The following is a 24838-nucleotide window of genomic DNA, read 5'->3' as shown; positions in this document are numbered from 1 at the left end:
CTGATGCAGAGAACTGGAAAAAACAGCTAGTGGGATCCAAAGACATAAACACTTTTACTTATAACTCTGTAAAGAGAAATCCCTCTCTCTCCATATGGTTTTCTCTTGGCTCTTAATCATCTTTTCATTGGCTTCCAGCTGGCTGTCTCACTATCATCTAGCAGCAAGACCAACTTGTTATGCCAAAGCCAGGAACAGAAAGATGAGAGCTGCCGAGTGGTGTGAGTGGATGCAGCACTCTACTAGAGGAAAATCTAACATAAATGATGCATGGCTGGGTCACTTCACTTGCCTTGTCAGAGCAACCACTATTGTGTTCCCAAAACACAGCAGCAGGTCTACATTTCCACTTTTTTAGGAGTGGGAGTGAAGAATGACTACTACAATTGAAACTATAGGGAAATTCTGCAGGCAGAAGTGTAATTACCTGAGTGGGAATTCTGGCAGAAAACCCAAACCTCTTTCACTCCTTAAATAGAAACAAATGCTGTGCAGTCACCATGGAGAGATTACGGACAGCATTTGGATCCCGTGCAGCACTGAAATACAACATGCACACAAAAAGCCAGCCACAGCGCTGGTTTAGAGCGGCACAACCAGTCAGTTCTCCACCCAGTCAGTGGCTTCCCTTCTAGCCATCTTCCCCTTTCTAGTCTTACCAATATTAAACTATATGTCAAAACTCAGGCTCCACATTTAAGGCCAACTCTGTAACTTGCTGACTGCATCTGGGAGGTACTTAGAGCCTGACCTGGAAGAGCCCAAGATGAAAATCCTGACGTATTTATCCACTACCACCCAGGCGGGATTTCAAAGTGGGAATAGAAGAAAACCCCAGGGAAAGGAGCATCTTATAGTCCATGTCTGTGAAAGTTTATTTTCATTTAGCTTTGAAGTACAGCAGTTCTCACACAGTCTGCAAGGGTTTTGACTTCAGGTGCAAGATCTCTCAGTTTAAGTCTGTGTCCAGTGTCTCTGTTTCTAGTCTCCTTATGCAGCCAGACCCACCTCTTCACATCCCTCCCTGTCCCTCCCCTCTGCCCACGCCAAAACTTGGCTCACTTCTCATCTTCCATGCCCACCAGCCTCAGCCCCATCTCCTGGGCTGGATTTTCCCCTCCGCTCCATCACCTGTGTCTCAGAATGCTTCTTCCTCAGGACTCTGGCAGCACCTGGGGGAAGAGTCATCAGAGCACAGAGGAAACAAGCACCCTTCTCCACCATCAGGCATGGTACAGGTTGCCAACTTTCGGAGTCCTTTTGCTCTCAAACTCCTTCCCAAACTGTTACTCGTACTCACTAGTGGTCAGGGCCACTGCCCAACTATTCAGTCTTGTTTTCAAACAGAAATGTGGCTGCTTGGAGTTCCTCAAAAAATATCTACCCTGTCACTTTCTATTGTTTGAAGTCAGTAGGAATGTTGTCAGATTAAAAAAAAAAAAAAAAAGAGAGTCAGAAATTCACCTCTCTCCTTCCAATCAGCCAAGTTTTGTTTTGTTAATAACTTCAGCCAGCTTCCAAGCCTTAGGAGAGTGGTTTTTATCTGCATATGTGTCAGGCTGGTGATATTATATGGGAATCTTTCACTTACTGAGACCAAAGTGTTGCTGTGTATCAGGAATGCCATTCCACAGATCGTCCTTTTCTCACCTCTCTGCAGTAGCTCACTAACTTAGAAGCACAAATCAGAGACAACTGATAATGTTGTAGGAACCAAGATATCCTCCCCCCATTCAGTTTTCCTAATCATCCCATGAGCCACCAAACAACTTCAGACTTGGGAATTTTGAAAACAGCTTTCCTCATTTCAAAAATATACATACATTTCAATTTCCTCCATGTAACACCTGTAATTATGGAAACAGCCATTTGTAATATTGTAGTGATTTTTCCCCAGCATCCACCTCCCTGTGACTGGCTTTTGTTTTCATTCTCGCAAGACAAAGAGACCTGCACATTTTTCCCATTCCCACCATTACTAGCTTTCTCACAGCTCCCCTTTGCAGTTTCAATGTTGTTCTTCACATAGGCACTGTTCCATGGGTTTTCTTAAAAAGAAATATCCTATATTTTTATTTATGAAGAATTATCCTCTGTTTTTCAATCAACACCACATAGCCTGATGTCTTGACTGTACTGAAACTTGCTCATTCTAAATTTTACAGATTGATGAAAAGCTGCTAAAAGGAGAGGAAGATTTTCTATCGTCAGTCAGCAGTGTGAAAGCAGTCTGCTCTTGAAAGCCTGTAGCTCCAATTGTTCAAAAACATACTGTTCACCATCTCATTTTAATCGTGCATAAGATGTTAAAAGATCAAGCTCTAAGTGTACAAATTCTGTTGAAATATGAGGTTCTTTTCACTTCATAAATATGAATGAGGGCCAATTTTATGCCTCTTGTTATATACTGTATACTCTATTTCTTCAAACTCTCTCATCTTTATATACCAATAACCAATTTGTAAAACATAAATCATAAAGCTTACCTTTTTTATTATGCTACAGCCTATGATTTTAATCAATTTTCTTACTTATTGATAACTGACATTCAGCTTCCATTTTATCACCTTGTTTGTGTTTGATGGAACAAATTAAAAAAGTCACCTTTTTGCAAGGACTAAAACTTTACCTATTATTTACTTACAAACAAGTTTTAAAACTACACCATCACAGCAAGCGTTTAATCAGAAATGCAAACAAGAAGCTTGGCCTGTCCATCATGTTCTGCCATACATCAAGCAGCCATCATATTTCAGCATTATCACATACAACCTGCAAACATCTGCTAAGGAAAGGGGGAAAAAAAATAGAATAGCAACAACAAAAAGCCCACGCACCAAAAGGTTACTTGACTTGCATGCTGTGTGAACTGAAAGTGGACATGAGAATCAAATCCCTGTTGATTAGGGATGAAAAAAGAACAATGTTTCTTGGAAGACACTCATTTCTCAAGAGACAGTAGCTGCACATTTGAGAGTTCCTTGAAGCTCCTGATGCCAGCGCAGATAGGAGCAGTCACACACACGCGCTGGGAACTGGGCAGAGATGCTGGTCACAACCTGGAAGCTGTACAGTAACATCAATGCGGAGCTTTGCACAGGCAGATGAGGCACACTGAGGTGGGGAAGAATCACTTCAGGGTCACTGCCATGCAAATGACTTTATTCAGCTTTCCAACCAGCCCAGCTGAGGAGTTTGGGCTGGAGTCAAGAGGAACACATAGGGCTGCCTGCAGCCATCCATCCATTGGGATCTCTTTGGCTGGAGTCACTCTGTCCCAGTGTTGGGGTTCATTTGATTCTGGAATTTTACTAGCCTTGAAAGACACATTACTCATGTAAAAATCTCTGTTTCACTTACACAGAAAAGAAATTGCACAAGTTTTACAGAAAGTTTTCCACTATGAATCAGGGTGAGGTCACAAGTTGACATTCATTTGTTACCAGGGTCTCAGGAAGTGGGGAAAAAAAAAAAAAAAAAATTCCTCATAGGTATTAATAATTACTTGGGTTTTCTGAAGCTTCTGTTTTAGAATCATAGAATCATTTCAGTTGGAAGAGACCCTTCAGGATTATTTAGTCCAACCATAACCTAACCTAACTCTAGCACTAAACCATGTCCCTAAGAAGCTCGTCTAAACCCCTCCAGGGATGGTGACTCTACCACTTCCCTTGGCAGCCTGTTCCAATGCCTGACAATGCTTTCCATGAAGGAGTTTTTTTCCTAATAGCAAATCTGAACCTCCCGTGGTGCAACCTGAAGCCATTTCTTCTTGTCCTATCACTTGCTACACCTGGGAGAAGAGACCAACACCCTCCATGCTATAACCTCCTTTCAGGTAGTTGTAGACAGTCCGTTTCATGTGAATATTTGTGGAAAAAAAAAAAAAAACAACAATTTATTTCTTCTAACTATAATAGTTGATGGTCTCAGCAGAAGTCATGCAAGACATGATTTTCAACTGACAGCACTGCGTTAACATTTCTCTGCTATCTTATAACAATCTCGTGGAAGTATAAACTGTGCCCACCTTTTTTTTCTTAACTCTCCAACAGACATCTACTTCCAAGGATATGAATAGACTCAAACAGTAATCAAGACATCATACAACAATTGAAAAGGACACTTAAAATGTCTTCCCTAGTCACAGCCTGTCCCTGTCTCCTGATTACATTTCCTCCCATTTAAAAGCCTTTCTGCTGGAAATTCCACATTCTGCACTTATCTTTTCCAATTGCTATTGGTACTGAAGAATACTTCAGAAACCCAACCAGACACTGAAATGTGTTTGTGTTTTACATGATAGCGACTCATTCATCCAGAAAAGAAAAAAAAAAAAAAAAAAGGAAAAAAAAGAGTCTGGAGATATTCAAGTGTCTTTGCTTGAATTCCCACAGGAGGTTCACTAAGGTCCTGAATGACCTGGAGAGATTTGCTGCTCTCTGATCCCAGCTGCACAGAAGAAACATATTCCCCTCTCAACTTCAGATGAGAGCACCTGGACAAAGATGTATGTATGCCAGGACACAAGAAGAACGCCTTCTGTGGTGTTATTTATTGCGGCAATGGGCCCTGGCAACAGCTGGACTCCATGGTGACAACAAGTAACCAGGTTCCCAAGGAACAGACCAGAGCACTTCTACCCCCTGGACACGCGGCAAGGAGCAGTAGATGGTCACAGTTGCACCATGGGCTGCTATGTTTCTAGGAGGGTCACCGTCACACAGCTGCCTCCCGAGCAGCTAGAGAACAAGGAGGAAGCCAAAAGCCAGGTAGTGATGACTTCCAAATAGATTCTGTACAAAGCGTGTTAGGAGACATCTTGGCACGTGAGCTTACAAGGACACATCCGTACACAGAAGTGGTTTTGCTGATGTTAACAGTAGCTCTGAATCTGTCAGGGAGCTCTTTAAGAGACGGGCTGTCACTCAGCTTAATACAACCCTTACAGTACAGGGGAAGCAGACTCACCATTTGGCCACGTGTGTGACCTGATTTTACAGCACCCCTGAAAAGTGGCTTTTCCACAGTCTGTCTTACTTGCCTCATTAAAGACACAATTAGAGGCACTTATCACCCATACCAGTGATGAATTACAACACCGCAGCAAGGTGGGGTTTGCCTTAAAAAGTTATTATGAGGTAGGCAGCTTGTATATTTGCAAATATTATAAGACACATATACACAGCCACGTTGATGAAATTTGCAGAGTTGCATTGACTCAAGCCCAAACATACAGAGACAAGACAATAATACATCTAAGCCTCCCAAGAACGGTTTAGAAGGTGTGCAGGTTAACTCTTTACCAAGTGCTAATTTAAAGCTCCATTTTAAATTTCTAACCAATGATCCACATACAGAAAGCCCCTAAAGTACTGAAACAATACTCCAATAGAGTCAACTGGATTATGAACACACTTAGGCTTAAGGTCATTGTTTCCTTTCCAAAATGCTCCAAAAGACCTTTCCTCACCATCAATATCCACCCATGACAGAACATGGATAAGTATCAGGAACACCTCTGTCTTTTACTCCACATGGAACATGCCAGTTCTGTGGAACTATTCTGCACACCAGCTAAATGTTTATAAGCCCAAGGAGCTTTTGTCATTTGTTTCTTCATTTACTTGCAGACTGAAACTTGCAGTCTTGCTAGAACAGAGGCTGTCCCCTCCCAGGATGGGGCAGCTGAGCCAAAAGGCACTTCAAAGGATAGAGTCAAACTTGAAGATGAGATCAGTGCGGGAGACTTCCCTGAAGAACTCCCAGAAAAATTAACATCCTCTCAGGAAAACAGCAATGTGCAGAGCACAGGTAAGCAGTAACTGAAGTTCATAGCTGCTTCACAAATGGAGACCTAGGAGGAAATAATCTTGAGAGTCTACCACCACAGCCAACTCCTATACCCAGAAACGTTCATGCTGCATCATCAGGAGGACTGAGCTCTTAGCACCAACTTAAAACCATGCAATAGTACCAGAAAGTATTTCCTAGCTGATGATCATGTTCTGCAGTATGACTCAACCCCCACCACCAGAACAGGCAGGAGGGGAGACACTTTTCTTGGCAGACACCTGGAACAAACCAAGAGAAGAAAGTCAGCCATGTCCCCAGTGGTAGCCCTGTAACTGGGATTACAGCAGGCTGAGAAGACACATTGCCCATGTGAGCGCTGTCAGTCTGCTGTAACTATGAGTTTTTACAACAGAAGGGTCAATACAATGCCTCTGACTAGCATCAGTTAGAGACAGTGAGTAAACACCATGCTATTCCTTAAGCTTGCAACCAAAAGTTGCAGGAAGTTGCAGGGCCAGTTATCATACAGAAAAAAAACTAGAAGAATCCCAGAAATTGTCATGATGATAAGCAAAGGACTGCTAAGAATTTTTTTTTTTTTAAAGTACAAGTGAACACTTAACCCAAAACTTTCCTGTAATCCTAGGATACCATTTTAGTAAGAGTTGCTAATGGAAAAGCAGCACCATCTCTGGTGCATTTAAACCCTCTAATTTTGTAGTTTACCTCTTGTATTTTTCAAGTGTCATGAACAGCTTACACTTCACAAACACACTAAATGGAAAAAATCTACAGTGGCTGTTTACTCTTTATAATAAACAAGGGTTGTAATAAAATATTTCAAATTGAACACAAAAGGAATAATCACTGGTGTTTGCTATTCATTAAAGAGGAGTTTACTCCCAGTGCCACAGAAGGACATGATGAAAGGATTTCATTTGAGATTGAACAAAATTATTTGCTTGAAATTAAATATTTTCTTTCGTAGCAAGTTCCTTTTCCTCCCACTTCCTAAAGGATAACTTCACAGAAGACTTCTAAGCAGAAAATTTTTGAAACCATGCTTCAATCTTGTCACAAGACAAAAAAAAAAAAAAACTAAAAACACCATACCATAACAAGATATTTCAACTACATTTTTCTCCTGAATGGATTAGTAAAACCAACACATTCACATCACTTGTCAATGTTGCCCACTCATCATGCTTTTTTTTTTTTGCCAAGATATGTTTTGCTGTATACTGGCTTCTGACACTTCTGTGTGCTGACTGACAGCTAAACCCCAGTGCTTTTAGGGTGATTGGTTCAGTTATTTTAGGAGAGATACGGAGTCAGCTTCTACAAAATGGTAGCTGTTCTGTATTTTTGTTTTACAACTGAAAAAAATAAAACAACATTGTCATACCCACTCTGCTTGTAAAGACTGGCAGATGTCAAATAACTGCAATTTTGATTTGGTCCAAGCATTTTTCATATAAAAGCTCTAACTTCTGCCAATAGAGGTTGGGCAGATGGTAGAACTGTCAACTGATGGTTGAAAACCTGATGGGTCTTGGCAATAAAGTTGTTCGTTCTTTATTCATGTCTAATATGTGGAAACTACATAGGCGATCAGAAGGGTTATCAAAATAATTAGGTTTTAATTATATATTTATAAACAGCAGTTAAGAATAAAGTGTTGGAATGCTTATGATCAGACTAAAACTTAGCAATGCTGTTACAACAAAAAAAATCATAGACCACAAAATATCAAAGTTTGAGTTCTTTACAAGATGGCCCATAAGTAGGCTTGTACTATCCTGTCCCAGCCCAGCTTTCTCTGACCAGATCACAGAACCCTTGACAAGTTGAACTGTAAAGAGCTCCCTATGGACCCTCTTTGGGAATATGCTCAAAAATCGGCTTCACAGGCCTCCAGCACATGCTGCCATGCTTTCCTGAATGTGCCCTTCTAGGTGTAGTGAGAAACTGAGGTACCTGCACCATCTTTCAAGCCATTAAAAAGCTTACTGCAAAGCTTGAGCAGTCAAGAAAGCCTCGAGCAGGTCTTCTCCACTGGATGTTCTCAGTATGTAACATCTTAAATGAAAAAAAATCTGGCACTGGAAATATATCATGAAGCTTTATTTGAGTGCCAAGTACTCAACAAGTACTAAGTTTTAACGCTTTCATCTTTTGAAGGCACGCTGCTCATCAGCGAAGGCATGAGTAGATCACAGCCCTCACAGGAAACGGAGAGGCAAAAATCATCAGACATTCTTGAGGAGCTGAGGATGCAGGGAATAATCAAGAACCAAAGTATCACTGAAGGAATGTATGAATACAAGGTAAGTGTCATTATATGAGACAGGACCCTCTGCTATAGCTCTGACCCTGCTCTGAGCACCCCAAGATTCAGTTTCTGCATATGCAAAGCATCCAGGCATATCTCCTCCAAGACTCTTGAAGCAAATTATTAAACAGTAGAGAACTGTATTATGAGGATGTTAATACAACAGAAGCTGGCAGCAGTTTTCAGTTGTTTACAGCTTCTGGGCTTGTTTCAAATGGGGACAAAGGAGACAGCAACAGTACTAAGAACTTGCCCTTTGAAAAACTCGCTGGAAGTTACATGCCATAAACTAGTTTCTCCAGTCCATGAACCTAGAAGAAATACTGCTGCCATGGCTTGTAATTACACTTGAGGCCTCAGAAGTCCTAAATAGTCACACTTTGAGAAATCTACAATTCACATTTGACCTCAGACTAAGAAACCATTACAAAATGGATTTTTAAAATAATTATAGAACTGGTATTTGACTAAAAAGCTAGTGTTCATTTTCTTTACTTTCCAAATGATAACTTGAAGTTTATTTTGGCTTCTGAGCTCAAGTTGTTTTTTTCCCCCTCCTCACCTTTTCCTGAAAAAAAGGAACACCAAGTAGTACAGCTTAAGATGCCTTGTTATATCTGTTTCTAAACGTTACTGTTCCAAAGGAGCAGTGCTTTCGAGAGCAACATTTTATGGGCCTAGTGTTAACAAAGACCAGGAAGGGCCATACCTGACACAGGATAAAACAGCCTCTACAATTTTAATAGTGGCTCTTAATAAAAATGCTGGCAGAGCCAGAGCTTCCACCTACAACACAGGTATCTAGGCTTCTTCACATGATTATATTTCAGCATTTAGGGAGAGAAAAGAAGAAGAGCAACTGCTATTTTTCCTTCCAGGGCTTCAGAAAGATTGCAAAGAATATCTCAAGGTAGAAGGGACCCATAACAATCAAGTCCAACTCACTGCTCTTGCAGGACTACCTAGAACTAAACCATATGACTAAGAGGATCATCCAGACACTTTTTGGACAGGCTTGGTGCTGTGACCACTTCCCCTGAGGAGCTTGTTCCAGTGACTGACCAACCTCTCAGCAAAGAACCATTTCTTAATGCCCCAAGAATCACAGCTGATGTCAAATATTTAATCCTCACCCCTGAAGACTACATTAAGTGCTTAACACCCCCACTCCCAAGAAATGGCAGGAGTTGAATTACAGGCAACACTGGACACAGTAGTATGTTAGTGCACCAGCAGCCATAGGGTATAATCTATCACATACCTTTTATTCCCCCAAGTCTACCTTTAAAGGCACTCCTGTGTGCATGAGCTCCAGGGTAAACAAAAGGACCAAAAACTGTAGTTTCAAACACAGCGGTCTATGGGAATTTGATCCCCTAATCAAGGAATGGTTGGGGTTGGAAGGGACCTTCTGGAGATCATCTAGTCCAACCCATCTGGCTGGCTGCTGGCAGGTTCACCTAGAGCAGATCACACAGGAATGCAGGTTATTAGTTTAGTACTTCCATTGCTGTTAGCTTCAATGAACCCACATTGAAAGCTATGAGGACTCTTGATCTTCCAAACCTGTCTAGCTCAAATGTAACTTCTTTTCTCAGCTCATATAGACACAGAACAATCTGGAAAGCAACATGTTTGCTGAATACTCTGTTTAGTTTGGACATATTGGGAAGAATTTTCTATTCATCTCTTCCTATGCAGGCCACAGTTCATCTTGAGTAAGGAATGACATGCTTGGTATGCAATACCTTCCCACCTTGGTTTTTTGCTAGAATGGCCTTTGTCATTAGAAGAGCTTATTTCTTTATTTCTTTTCAAAAAGTCTTTTGTTTCATTTTGGTGATGATTGAACATTGCTTTGTTCGGATTTTTGTGTGTGTCATCTACGCTTGAAACGTCTCCTTTGTAAATCAGTTTTCTTCCTACTGATTCATGCTTCACCTTCATCTCACTAAATGAGTCACCCTCCATACTATTTGCAGCACTTAACACTTCTGGCAGTAAGGCCTGACTTCTAGAGTTATTTATGGCAATAAAAGTCGGGGGAGACGATCACTCAGGAAACTTGTAACGAGATAGTGATTATTTCAACCATAGGTGCTCAGTTTGGGTTTAACACTGCTAAAACTGCTTATCATATGAGAAACTGCAGAATTCAGCCTCTGGTTGATCAAATAATCACCACATCTTTCCAGAAGTAAGTGCTACCCTCAGCCGCAGAGCTCTGTGATCAGGCTGCTCATTTGTATGCAGCAGAGGCTGGCAGTATCATGATTACAAAGCTCTGACAAAAGTGTTCTTAGATCTCTTTCACAGTAATAAAGTAACTTGCCTAAATACTCAGGGCCTCATGACCAAATCTCCACATCTGCCGGGTGCACAGCAACATTGCAAGCCTCACAGACACATCACTCAGCAGAAAAGGGGAATTCTCACGGCAGACAACAGTCACGAGCGAGCACTGAGGTTATTAGCACATAATTATTTCCAGACTTTCATTGGTATCAGAGTTCATCACCTCCACACACACAAAAAAAGCAGAAGACAAGCAGCAAAGCGTCACCTCAACATCAAAATCTGCTGAAAGCTTTTTAATATCTCTATAGGGAGATGCTCTGGAAAATACACTGAAGAAACCACGAGCTAGGCTGGAAGAAATTCAGTTTGGAGACAATGAAGTGGGTGATTTTACAGTGAAGAAGATTTCTGCTGAAGACAAAAAACAGGTAACCTAATTCTGCTGTGTATTTTTCCAGTGCCTGGTTTATCACCTAAAACCCTCTACTTTTTAACAAGTCAAGCTAATGCAGACAGTTAATGTACAACCTTCTACCAAAACCTGATTAATGGCAGTGCAGTGGGTCCTATATTAATCTCACAGATGTTGGAAGTCCAGGTTTATTTTTGCTGAAAGCCTGGAAGATTATTCTACAAATGTGCACAGTAGAGGAGACTTCTAGAACAGGGTATTTTTTTTTCTCCCCTATAGCAAAAGATGCATCTTCCACAAACACCAGAATAAGTTGACTAAACTCACTGCTAACTGGAGTAACATTCTGACCACACTTATGTAGAAAGGTGTGTTTGATACATATCTACTTCCATCCCTCATTATAAAGCATCACTGTTTTTGTCGTTTTGTTCTAGGTTGGAAAAAACAAGCTGGACAGAACGCTACAACACGACAATTTTTTTCCAGCAACTGCCCAACAAATTACAGATATTCTGACTGAAAACAACTGCCCAAGGTTTGGATTTCAAGGAGATATAGACACTCCTCGGCTCTCACCTTTAGATGAGGAGCCAGGGGTACTGCTGAAGAAAATAACCATAGTAGAAGTCACAGATGATTATACTGAGGACTCCACCATCGAGTCCAATGACTTGCAACTGCCTCCATGAAACCATCCACACCTAAGCTGCCTTGCAAAAAATGAACTCCTCTGTTCCCTGCACCTAACTTTCAGGCATAAATAAACGATTTGTCATGGCACACAGCCAAGTCTTGCTGCTACCTATCTCACCTGGGAAAATGGTATCTAATCTTAGTTGTTACACACTAACTGAAAGTAATAAATGAGAAGAGCCAGGAAGAGCCAAATAGTAACCAGCCAGTCACTAAGTTCAAGCCCATGCACATTATCATGATTCTATCAAGTTTATCTTTTTATTATTATTAAATTTAGCTCACTTCTTGGATAGCTTCCAAGAAAAGATTCCTTTTCCCTATGAAGCATGGAACAGGAGGTTGGAAAGGCTTTGGATACACACAGGATCACAAAAGCAGGAGTGTGGAGGAAAAAAGCTGTGACTAGCAGGGATTTGGGGCAGTAAAATATGGCAGGACCCTAAGACGAAGAAAAAAAGACACTTAAGTTACTGTGCAGAGCAACCGGCAAAGAGGTGAAAGATAGTAAGGTGACAACAGGCCCCAAGAACATGTATTTGACAAGCATTTAGCATATGAGGGAGGAACAGTCTAAGCACTGAAATTACAAGGGAGAAAACAACTAATGGGCTGAGATATACAAAGTACAGGGGGGTTGTCCACATGAAGCAGATGACTGTTTCTGTTACGCCATAGCGTCTTTGGTCAGTCTTTTGACTTTGGAATCCCCCATGCCATACCTCCAATGCACATACAACAATTACTACAGTTGATTCTTCCAAAAGTAATAAGTAAAGCAATTGTGCCATTCATGCATTCCCTGCTATCAGCCCTGCCAGCCCCTTCTGGTCCATCTCTATACACATCCATCCCCACTTCCATTTGGGTCACAGGCTTTACCCACCTTCTTCCCCTATCAACCCCATACCAGAGTCACCTCTGCTCCTACCCTGGCTTTTTACTTTCTTACCTCAAGCTACAGATGACACATTTTTCCTTTCCACGTCAAGGAAATTCAGCTGCAACATAGGACCACTCTTCTCTTAAATCACAGGCCAAGCACTGCAAAACCAACAAAAAGGTAGCTCCTATTTTTACAGTCTCATGGTAGTTCTCCCTATTACTCTCAGGAAGAAAAAAGCTTTCCTGCTTCCTCTTCTCTTGACAGAGTTGTACTACATCACTAAGGGGAGGAGCAAGAGCTCATCTCATTTCCTGAGCAGCTGGGATCCCACCTGAGGAGCTGAGTGACTGAGGCAGCCGGTCAGAAAGAGCCTGTTCTTTCAGCCCAGCTCCAGGCCTGGCCAAATTGGCAGTTTTTGTGAAAAGAATCTCTATTAGCAAGAGAGAAGAAAACCTGAAAATCACCCTGTGTTGCCTGGAAAGAACAGTAGAAAAACAGGAAAAGGAAAAAAAAAAAAAAAAAGAAACATCTTAGGAAACAGAGAAACTTTATGCAGCTGGCTCAAAATTATCTAACAACCTGACAAACAAGAGAAGCAAGAGATCTGATTCTTACTACACAGTTAACCCAGGCTGGTCACTGAATTTTGTCTCTTAGGTACTTCAAACTAAGGCTACCTGGACAGGCTTGGAATAAAAACTGGTGTGTGTATGCATGTATATGCCCATACAGACTCTTCCACCACGTTAGAGCAATTTGCCTCCCTTTGCAGTGAGGTTACTCAAGGGCTAATACTCTCCCAGGGCCTTCCCATAGTTTCAGAAGGACAAGCAATGGTCTGTCCCCAGCCAATGCCATTTCTCTCACTGTTTCCTGTGTGAGGATCTCAGTTCCCTACAGCACAAAGCCCTTGTGATACACAGAGAGAAGCACAGCATAAGGAAAGGTGCTTTTTTTTTTAATAGGACCACTCACAGGCTCCTGCCTGGCTCAGATGTGATTGCCAGTCTCTCAAGTCAACAATGCAGCAAACATTCCCTGAAAAAAGGGAACAAGAAACAAGAGGGCCTTTGCAGGTGTCATTACTAATAGCAGTCTACTTAGAAAAACTTCCTAGAGTCAAAGATTCAAGATGAAGCTGTGGCATGGTGTAGTTCAACTGGTGAGCTGAGAAGTGCTGCTGTCTAGCTTGACAGCTTTACATTGGGAGGGCACAGACCTGCTTCAGGAGTGAAACACTCAGTTCTTCCTCCTGAGTACATCTGAGAGCCGAAGCCCAGAGCAGGTAACTTTTCTATGTCCACCTCATGGGGCAGGGTGGGTATGAAAGGTAAGTAGCTTGTTATATGTTTTGCAAGGGGTTTGTTGTGTTGCTTGGCTGACGCTGTCAAACCAGCGGGAGTAACATTCTGAATCTTTCCAGGATGCTTATTGGAAGAGGCTGAACACTATACAAGCACTGGAAGGCAGTCTCAGAAAAAATGCATGGATTTCTCCTTACACAATGTTCACAAGAGCTTTAATTATTGCCTCTGTTAGGAGGATTTGCTGAAACCCATATTTTTTGGCACAGTAAGTTTCTGAGCTTTTTCCTGCAATAGAAGATAGAAACCCTTGGTTGGGCACACAGTTTAAGTATTTTCTGAATGGGGAAATAATTTAGAGACCAAATCTCTCTGTTGAGTAAACTGATGTTTGTATTACTATTAAGCAGTTAAAGCCTGCCTAACTGAATTGTGTATTTATCTGAACACCGATCTAACTCCCATTGAAAACCACCCATGTCATTCCATTGCCTTCAGTGGGTGTTGGACTTGTCTCTTGATGCATAAGAGAATAGCTAAGCAGGGAGAACAAAGCTACATTTCTGAGCAAAGGAACAGCCTGCTGTCTCAACTGTGTTCAAAGGCACAGGACATTGTGAATATTCCTGTGTATAAAATTACACTGAGATGTAGCTGACAACTGCTGGGCTCCTAGCCGTGGCTAACTGCTTGCACAAAAAAAGCTGGGCAGCAAATAAGTGCCAGGTGTCTGCTTTTAAAATGTCTTCAAGTATTTGATGTTCTGTCTGACTGGTAGGGCTCTTACCAAAGACCTTGGTGCACATTTCAGTGGCGCCCATGACCAAGCACCACTGACTTGTGTCACAGCCACATTCGCACTAATCCCTGTTCCTGATGGACCTGGAAAAGGCAACAGGTTGGCAGTAGGAGCCCGCAGCACCATAGCAACTGTGCACAGGAGCACAGGAGCACCAGTCTCCCTGTCAGCACTGATCTCCCTCTGCCAGCCATGAATGGAGGGAGGGACATGCAAGGATGACTTGAGTGAAGATGCCTTTTCTCCCATGCTAGGGCAGACATAAGAGGGAAGGCAGGAGCATCTCAGTAGGCCAGATCAGCCAGGGCTTGCTCTCCTCAGACACTTAAAATCATCATGGGCATATTTTTATCAGAGTGCTTTGCCTGAATTTGGTCCCTTGAGCTTTGCTGGAGGACAGCCACTTTCTGAAACTGAACACAAACTGGCTGAGGAACTGGGTAAACAGAGCCAGAGCTATGGATGTCTAAGCATGAGGATCACCAGTGTTCACGTTATATGCAAGCTAAATGATTCCTACCCTTGGCAGCCAAGGGCTTCTCAGTCTCTGCTCTAAATCCCTCAGGTGTCTTTGTGACAGGCAGTGAGCCCTTGCTTCAGGCAATATGTGTCAGGAGGCATTTTGGAGCCTCCTGCTCTCATGATGAAGAAATTAGAATCATAGAATGTCCTGAGTTGGAAGGGGCCCACAAGGCTCACGGAGTCCAACTCCTGTCCCTGCACAGGACAACCCCACAGGTCACACCATGTGTCTGAGGGCTTGTCCAGTCTCTTCTTGAACATTGTCAGGCTTGGGGCCGTGACACCTCCCTGGAGAGCGTGTTCCAGTGCTCCACCATCCTCTGGGGGAAGAACCTTTTCCTCATGTCCAACCTGAACTTCCCCTGGCACATCCTCCTGCCATTCCCTCGGGTTCTGTCACTGGTCACTAAACAGAAGAGCTCGGCGCCTGCCTCTCCTCCTCCCCTTGTGAGGAAGCTGTAGCCCCATGAGGTCTCCTCTCAGTCTCCTCCAGGCTGAACAAACCAAGTGACTTCAGCCGCTCCTCATATGGCTTCCCCTCCAGACACTTCACCAACTTTGTACCCCTCTTCTGGACACCCTTCAGTAGCTTTATACCCTTTTTATCCTGTGGCGCCCAGAACTGCACACAGTGCTCCAGGTGAGGCCGCACCACTGCAGAGCAGAGCGGCAGAAGTTTTAAGAGTACGATGCTGTAACACGCAGGCAAACGCCACCGAGCGCAGGGCTCTGTGCAGCACAACCGCTGCTCCCGCCTCTCCCTGTCACAAGGGTTTTCTTTGGGCTCGCCCCTTCCCCCTCCGCCCCAGCAGGTGTCACCCTGCCCCGCCGAACGCCCGCGGCCGGCACAGCTCCCCTCCCCCGGCCCTCCCGGCCTTCCCGCCCCGCTCCAGCCTCTGCCGGGCGGGCCTGCGCCCGAGCGCACCGCGGAGCCCAGGGAGGAAGGACAGGCAGGGGCTCGGTGCCCAGTCTGGCTGGCCCGGCTGTGGTGGCAGGGAGACCAGCCGCTCCAGGCTCCCAGGGTCCGCCCGCAGGCTCGGACACTGGCAGTGGAGAGGTTAGGTATTTATTTCTCCTTTTTCTTTCCCCCTCCACGAATTTTTGAACAGGAAGGGAGAATATATGGCACACACAGTATTTATTCTACCGTCACTGTCAGTCACAGTTTCCTAAGATACCTAGCTAAAAGAAAGATGTGAATAACTATTCGTTCACGCTGTCGCTAGGAGGAACAAGTGGGGGGAAAAAAAGAGTTCTAAGAATACAGAAGGACAAGTTAAAGGGAAGCAAAATGATGCATATCCTCTCAGTTTACTCTTCCTCTTCCTACAAAAACAACTCTTCCACTTGAAGCAATACCAGCCATCACCCCACAAGCTTTTTCCTGTGCAAAACACCTCTGTTGAAGGACAATGCTCCATGTGACAGTGAGATGATGAGTTCAAAGGAAGGGAAAGAAATATTCAAAATAACCAGTGGATGAGGGCTGGGCTTCGCTCTCTGTGATTTGTCTGATGGAAAAGCAGTAGCACGTATCCTGTGCAGGTGTGAGCGCACAGGGCCAGGACCCTTTGCCTGAGGCTGACACCCACATTGGTCCATCCAGCTGGTTCTCGGGCAGCTAAGGTGCAGCTGCAACTCCCTGCATGATATGGTCAGAGTAGTTTCCTTCATGAGTCTGTGTTTCTTCTCCCTCACACCTGATTTTGTATATATCTCTTGCCTTCCTCATTTTGTTAATCTGTTGCTCTTTGTTCTCTCTTCCCCAGTTGGCCGTCTCTCCAGCATACGGAGGAATCACTAGTCTTTATCCTGTCCTTGCTGCACTACAGTTCTCTATGCTGAAGAAGAATGTTCCATTTAAAATATCAGTTCTTGCTGCTGGACTACTAAAATTCTCCCATTTCAAGGTGGTGTGTGAAAATCTGGGGCAAACAGCTTCCTGACACAAAGCAAGACACAGCTGATCACTATCCCCTGCATCTCTCCAGGGAGAAACAAAACACATACCTAGACCAAGAGGAGCATTCTCAAACAAGCCTCTAATAATCAATGAACAGGAGTAGCTAGTAGCAACTGAGATGTCTCCAATTTTGAGCTGTTTGAACTCGACATCCAAATGATTATATCCTGCCTAAGTCTCTGTTTTATAAACAGCCTGTAGTGCTGAGCCAGTGTCTTGCAGCAGCTCCCCAGAGCAATCTCTTGTGAAGCTGCATTGTTTCCTAACTTGCTCTGTGCACACTTTCAATATTATCTGGAATGGGGAAACTAAGTTCAGGCCTTAGAGCTGTCTTTGAGCTTTGCTTTAGCTGCCTGCCTCTATCAACGTAGTTCAGACAAATACAAATTACTATATGGTGGGGGTGCAATTGTACTACACAATGTGATGTTTTGGCATGAGTTCAGGAAGTGTAGTGCCAGGAAGGGTCAGTAAATAATGTAATCTGACCTCCTACATATATAGAATATTACATTTAACTACTGAGTGTAGTACTAAGGGTACAGAGGGATCTTAAATGAAAAAAAAAAAAAAAAAGAATCAGGGGCCTTCAAACTCCCTTTGTTTTTCTACATTAATTTTACATTTCAAAACAACTCAGCTGCTTTTTAGTTGCTGTCAGAAGTGCTGGTTTCCTTTGAGGAGCCAGTAAGTTCTTATTTCAGGCAGCACATCAAGAGAAACTGTAATTTTTCTTCCCAGCACAGGATCAGCAAGTACTGAAAAAAGACTTCAGTGATTGTATAAACAACTACTGAAGAAATCCCAGTTGGCTGAAGACTCTTAATGTGCAAGGGAAAGTCTGGGGGCAGAGGGCATAGAGAGAGGGCAGGATTTAATAAGGAGAGAGTGCTGGATACTGGGATGCTTTAGGATAGAAAAGTCTCTGCTGTGCAACCCCTCCCATAATCAGAATAACAAAAATATTTCCCTTCTTCTCCTTTTGGGGAAAAAAAATAATTAAGTATTTGATAAAGAGGTAATTTTTACAAGGTAAACTCAGCACCAATCATGCACAGCAGGGACTGAGTTTGGTGCAGTGAATTCCCTCTCTTTTCCTGTCATCTTGCAGATTAGGAAGGCATGGGATAAAGAGATGTTGTCAGGGATATTAATGGAGCTCTCCTGCCAAGATATCGAGATGTACATAAGCTCTGGTCACAGCCTCTCCTGACCATGAAGCAGCCAGCTCTGGAGATGTGTTTCCAGCTGATAGACACAATCTCAGGGAGGGTGAGGACAGAGCAGAGTTAGAATATCCTACCCGGGTGTGTGACCCCTGCGTGCCCTCGCTCACAGCTACCCCATTAACCCTTCTGCCTGGGGTGTTATTCTGTGGTGTGATTTGTTCTGAAATAAAGATCTGACTGATACATAAACAGCAGAACAGACTTGCCCTCTACCAGCACTTTCCCAGCTCCACTGATATTCTGTTTTCTCTTGCTCCTCCTGGCTTTTGTGTTCAAAAGGCCATCTCTTATTTTTAATATTTGAACATCTCTGGCAGGTGCTAGACCCATTCTTCCTTTCTGCCAGTTTTAGCATAAGAAGTGTTTTGTTTTGGAGGAGAGAGAAGTGGGAGGAAAAAAAAAATGAATAAGGCAAACATAAACAAATTCAGAAAAATATTTACAAAGACAGCACCGGGAAAATTTTTTCTCCTCCACACGAGAGTATTTAGTGTGGTGTGGCAGGATGTAGTGCCTGGCTACTATAGTATGCTGATATGACTGCCTCCATTATTTTGAGCCTATTTGTATCCTGAAAGATACTAAAGCCAGCTAGTGATATGGAAGTTGATGATTATTGGCAGTGGCATCTCTGAGAGCTGCTTAGACTAGAGTCATACTTAAAAATCAAATAGATAAGAAAGATCCAGCTGCAGAATTGCAAACCATATAAAGTCCTGCTAGACACAAAAAAATTTCCTTCTGAAATTTCCTTCTTGTACTCTCACCTAGCTGTGAGAGCTGCTACCTTTCCTTTTACACTCCCTGGATGCTTAGAGCTGGAAACATGAGCTATTGCAGTTGGAGTTACAGAGCCAAAGCTCTCAGGCTAGGACTACAAAGGATCAAAATTCTCAGTTACACTGTGACTTCATCCACACTGGGAAATTAAACATGCCTGGAGTCAAGTGGGACGGAACGCCAACATCCATCCTATTAAATGGTCCTTGATCCCGAGTATCTTCTGAATTGTGCCCAGGGGCTGCCAGGGAAAGTGCTGGCTAGCCTGTGTAACAACTGCCAGAGACCGTTCTGACAACTGAATTTACAACAATTTAGTTTATATTTAGAAACCTTCCTTGACAATGTTTAAATTACTAGAATGGGCATAGTCTGTCTGAAACTATGTCTGAAACTATGTTTTCCTCACCAGTGAAATATTCTATCTTCTATCTTCTACATCATGATATACACTACACATAATATACACTTCTAGTACACTGCCAAAATATGTCATTATCCCATTATTTGATACTTACCTGGTAGACTTGAGCTATTTTAGTTAATAAACAGTTCTATTAAACCTGACCTAGTCTGCTTGACACAAATACTCCATTTTTATTACAGTGGCTCTAGCGCTTGATAAATCTCAGGCTTTATGTATTCCTTTTCCCAGAAGAGTTTCTGGAATATCACCCCTTTGCAAAAGCAGTTCAGCCGTTCTTTGGAAACACTTGTTCACTCCAGCAGGTTGACAGGCAAATAAAAAGAGAGGCCAGTAAAAGAGAAGACTTTCTGATGAATAACCCTCATGAGCTAGGAAGCCAGTGGACTACAAGTGCTCTCCTGCAATTAAGCTGTTCCTGGGATATCAGCGTTCAGAAGAAAAAAATACTTCAGAATCCTATAGGATGCTGAACACAAGCACTAGATGGAGCAGCGGGCAAACTTCTGGACTCTTTCCCTGCTTGTATCCAATCCATGAAGCTACCAGATAGCTCACTTGGAATCTGAGCTGTCAAGCCAATTCCAGGTCAGTACTTTATAAAGATGAGGGTCTGCCTTGCGTAGGACTGAAACGCTAGGTTACATTACATGACATTTTGGACTCAGCACAATTAATGCTGATGTTTAACATTCTTAGATATATTCTTGGATGTTTGTACATATTTCTTTGTCTAACAGTTTAACCAATATATACTTTTTGAAGATTTTCACTAACAATCTAGAATTCCACAGTATCTCACTAGTCATTAGACTGCTGAGTGCATCAGTCAACATAAACCAAAAGAAGACCTTTTTATATAACTACAAATAGTGCATTGCACCTTGTCTGCTTTACAGAAATACCACAGCTTTGTCATAGCTGGCAGTCCACAGAGACTCTGGGCTTCCTTGGTGTTTGAAGATCTATCTCCAATGTAAAGTGTCCATGACACCAGAAAACTCAAAATGCGTGTGGAGAGGGAAAAGATTTCTTAAGGCATCTGTTTTGGGTTCTAGGCATTTCCCCAGTTGGAGAAAAAGTTATCTTGTTGGAGGGGAAAAAGTGTGTTGTTAAAAAACAGCCTCATGACTCTTAAGGTAACTTGGAGAGAGAGGGATGTGCTGATGTTTAAGCATTTGGGAATGCTACTGTGAACTTCAGCTTTCTTTAAAGAACAAAAAATAGAAGAGAGGATATTTCTACCTCTTCCCTTGACAAAAACAATCTTTGTAATGTCAACCAACAGCTAGTGCTAAGCTTATCATTATCGCTCCCTCCACTCTACCCTGCTCTCCCATCTCAGTTCCCTGTTCTGGCTTCTGAAATTCACACCCCTGCGAGCTGATTGTATAATGGACTTTTCACTTCAGGCTCTGCATTTAATAAATTAAAAAAAAAAAAAAACAACAACAAACCTGTGGGCTGGATATAGAGTTATTCAATCTGGCTTCAAGACCCTACATTTTAAACCTCATGGTAAAAATGAAAGAAGATCGCTTTTAAAATGAAAAGTTAAACTGGATTGTTTCAAAAATTACACTTGTTCTAGGGCCTCACCCCTTCTTTTTTTTCTTTTTTTTTTCCCCCTTTGGACTATTTATCAAAATCTACCCTAATTTGCCAATTTCATGGGAAATGGCTACAGTTCTCCAGGAACTGCAAATGTCCCTCACCAGGTTACCAAGAAGATAACAGTAGAGTATAAAACGTTTGCTCGAGAGGTATTTGAAGAATTATTCATGCCCGCAGGTAAGCATAAACCTTTATGCAAACATATGATCAGAAAGCTGATGGTACTGCCAAATTCTTACTTTTTCCCCGCTTTCCTCTTTTCTAACGTGCTTCCTAAATTCATCCAATGATTTGCCCAGAATTCATTAGTCTGAGTTTACACCTACTGAGCGCTCCAAAGAGACAGGAACAGCTTACAGTGTGGTTAGAACGACTCAAAAAAAAAAAAGAAAAGAAAAAAAAAGTTTCATTTACCCATGTAAAACTGTTAGTTAGCTGCATTCAAGCATCAGCAGGCTAATGGTTGTTGTCTAGCTGCAAAACCAATTTATTTTACATTTTAAGATGCAATGTAGCATCATGCTACATCTCTCGATCGCCCCATTAGCATCTCTCCAGAGATGCGTAAGTGGCTTTGGCTGCAAAGAAGAACCATTCCCAGCCCTCACAACAGTAATTATTGCTTCATTCACCTTGTTCCCCTTCTTGCCCTGACATCTTCAGTCACTGGTAACAAGAATTGATGAGCAAGCAGTATATAATGGTCAAATGGCTCATCCTCGCCTCTTCCAGCACAGGTACTGTAGGCAATCGGTCACTGAGGAGGACAGACCACTAGACGCAGGAGGTTGCCCGCTGTGCCTGTGCCTCAAGCTGGCCCTGATTCGAAGTGTGACGGCAGTATGTGTTAACATGTGAGAGCAGACATATTTTCAAAGTGTATGCAAGATGTCTCCGTTAAAACCTGGGCCAGGGAAAGGCTGAAAATAAGCAAAGGAATGCTAACATCACACCTTAAACCCTACTCCAGAGAAATGCAAAAAGGCACTACTAACATGAGCCGAAAGCGCTTGGTGCTGGAAGGAAATCCCATGGAAGAGTGGCTAAATTCACAGAAAAAGACCCGAAGTTATGCAAATTGGAGTGACAATGTTGATCGGGAACGAGACCATCACTGAGAAAAGTAACTTGCAGATGGCAATATCTGCTGGCAGTATTTTTGAGAATAATTACTCTAAGGTGCAATTTGGTAATGATCATTGAGACCACTTGAAAAAAGAGAGGAGTATAAGATGTTAGCAGATAAAAGTTTAAAGTTTGTTACTTTATAAATAATGATTTGTATAATACCTTATTAATAATCATTGGCACCCATGTAGAGGCTTTAATTAAAAAGTCACTCTACAGAGAGGCCCAACTGTTCCTATGGAGAGAACTTCACTAATTTTGAGGACATACACAATAAATATGACACCACTGTCACATGCTTTTCCATTTGCTATCCAGGAGACAAATCCTATTTCCATGATACACTCTCTGCAGAATTGCAGACCCAGATGTAAACAGGACTATGCTTAAACAGTGACTACACACACCATAGTGTATGTTTGCATAACACACATATATTATTGTAGTGTGCTTCTATTTCAAATTACAATTGTTCTGGGTTTGATAAGGTACTTTAACTAAGGATTTTTAATCTATGGAGAGCAAGATTAACATTTCTTGAACTTGAAAGCCATGCACTTCTTTATCAGTGTGTTATTTTCACTTAATGGAATAATGAGGAGTAAAAGGAAAACCAAACTACCTGCAATTTTTGGCATCCTATGTAGCACTGTCATCAGAGTGACGCTGTGTCAAGTAGAATACCTCAAGCACATCACCAGGCTCTGAAACAAGTGATGCCATAATATGAAGGTTCCCATGGAGCCCTAGTGACTGTTAAAATATTGAATGTGAATTGCTAGAAAAAGCAGTACTTCAAATAATGCTTTTGCAAAAGACTGAAATTTTGGTCACTGCTAGGATGTCTCAAGCAATAATAAAACCAAAGCATGAAATCCCCATGCAACAGCAGTTTAATGAGTGCCACAATAGTATAAAGTATTACTGAACAATACAATTAAGGATAATTTCATATTAAAAGTTTGGATTCAGTGCATCCAGAAAGAGGTAGAAAATCTTAAAATAAGAACCTATGGATTCAACTTCTGGTAGCATGAAATGTAAGTTATTTCCCCATATTTTCACTATGTTCATCTACTTCATGGAGTCAAAATTATTTGGCTCATTGCTGTGAGCTCTGTTCTGTTATTGCCAGGAGACAACATTCCTTTTCTGCCAAAGGGCTGGGGTGTGTGCAAAGCAGGATTTGAGCTTTGCCCCTTTTCTCTTCCCCTTCCCTTCCCTTCCCTTCCCTTCCCTTCCCTTCCCTTCCCTTCCCTTCCCTTCCCTTCCCTTCCCTTCCCTTCCCTTCCCTTCCCTTCCCTTCCCTTCCCTTCCCTTCCCTTCCCTTCCCTTCCCTTCCCCTTCCCTTCCTTTCCTTTTCCCTTTTCCATCCCCGTCCCCTTCCCTTTCCCCTTCCCCTTCCTTCTGTCCCTCTCCTTCTCTCTCCTCTTTTATTAACTGGGCTTTGCTCTGGGACAGCAAACCAGCTGTTTCATTCTTGTGATCCTGCCAGAAGACCGTGATGCTGGAGAACTCAGACGAAAGGTCTGTCAATTAATACCCAGAAACTGGTATTCTCTGTATTTCATATTAGCCAGTTTAATAGGATTATGGGACTTTGTTTTCTCACTGGTAGAGTATATATTTTATTTAAGAAGAAGAGCATAGATACTGCTGTTCTGCCTAGATGCCTCTTGGGAACTTTCTTTAACATCTAAAGCCTTTTTCTGGCAATTGATTTGTTCTCTAACAACAACAGGCTGGGAGCTGTGATAGATCCCATTTAGTCTTTTGAGAAACAACTAAATTCTGTGAGTTAACTTGTCTTCTTTTACCATCTAAGGAATATTGGCAGGCTGCAACTATTTTCCTCTGTTAGCCCTTGAAATGATTCTTCATGCTTTTGTCACATAATTAAAATTAGATTATTGCAACTCCCTGCTGGCTGGCCTTAGAGCTTTGTAAACACTCCAGCTGGCCCATAGGTTCATAGTGAAAGGGATGCTCTAAGCATATTCTTTCTTTGTCCTCTCTTCTCTCATCTGTGTTGAAATCACTGCACTTGCTAACTGCCAGCAGAATGTATTTGGTTTTTGCTTTCTAAGGGCAGTGAACATAATGTTAGAGACATTATGTGCCAAAGTCTCTCTCAAGCTTTGCTTGAAAGAGTCTGGATGCAAGAGCTTTCAATCTATTTTCTCTTTGTTGGTGAGGTCTCTTTTTGCTGAAAAGGAGAAGGGAAAGAAGGGGGAGGGAATGGAGGAGCACAGGCTCTCCAAATACAGCATTCAAATGGAAAATGCATACAGCTACATGATTGCAAACCCAGGGGCTGGCTTTCATTGACCAGTATATAAATCCCATGGACATTATGCAGTTGCTCCTTCTCCTATGACAAAATGACTCCCTTCTACCCCAAAAGATGAAAGCAGTTTTGAAATAACAGCATCTCCCACCACAGCCAGGTTTTCTGAGTTCAGGAGGCTGCTTTCCTGGCTGTCACATTTGTTTATGGACCATTACTCCCACATTCCCATCCAGCCAGTTCCGTCTTCTAAATCTTGTGTGCAACGTTGCAACTGTGTGAGGCTTGCTTGATGAGCTTGTAGGGATTATTGTATTAAAGTTCTCAAGGGCCTGAATGACTAATTGCTAATGAGAGAGAACAATGCA

The 24838-nt window shown here is 42.4% G+C and overlaps 1 protein-coding gene across 1 annotated transcript; it reads left to right on the top strand.

Annotated features, from left to right (window-relative positions):
* The first annotated feature begins 4688 nt into the window (after window positions 1–4688).
* On the top strand, window positions 4689–11546 carry STMND1 (stathmin domain containing 1). The gene is given in 6 exon segments (XM_065830511.1): window positions 4689–4772; window positions 5634–5814; window positions 7978–8123; window positions 10735–10854; window positions 11276–11505; window positions 11507–11546. Coding segments are annotated over 6 exon segments (801 nt in total).
* Window positions 11547–24838: the final 13292 nt, after the last annotated feature.

Source organism: Patagioenas fasciata, chromosome 2, assembly GCF_037038585.1.
Source record: "Patagioenas fasciata isolate bPatFas1 chromosome 2, bPatFas1.hap1, whole genome shotgun sequence".
NCBI lineage: Eukaryota > Metazoa > Chordata > Aves > Columbiformes > Columbidae > Patagioenas > Patagioenas fasciata.
Note: the sequence above shows the minus strand (reverse complement) of the source record. Positions and strands in the feature narration are given on the sequence as shown.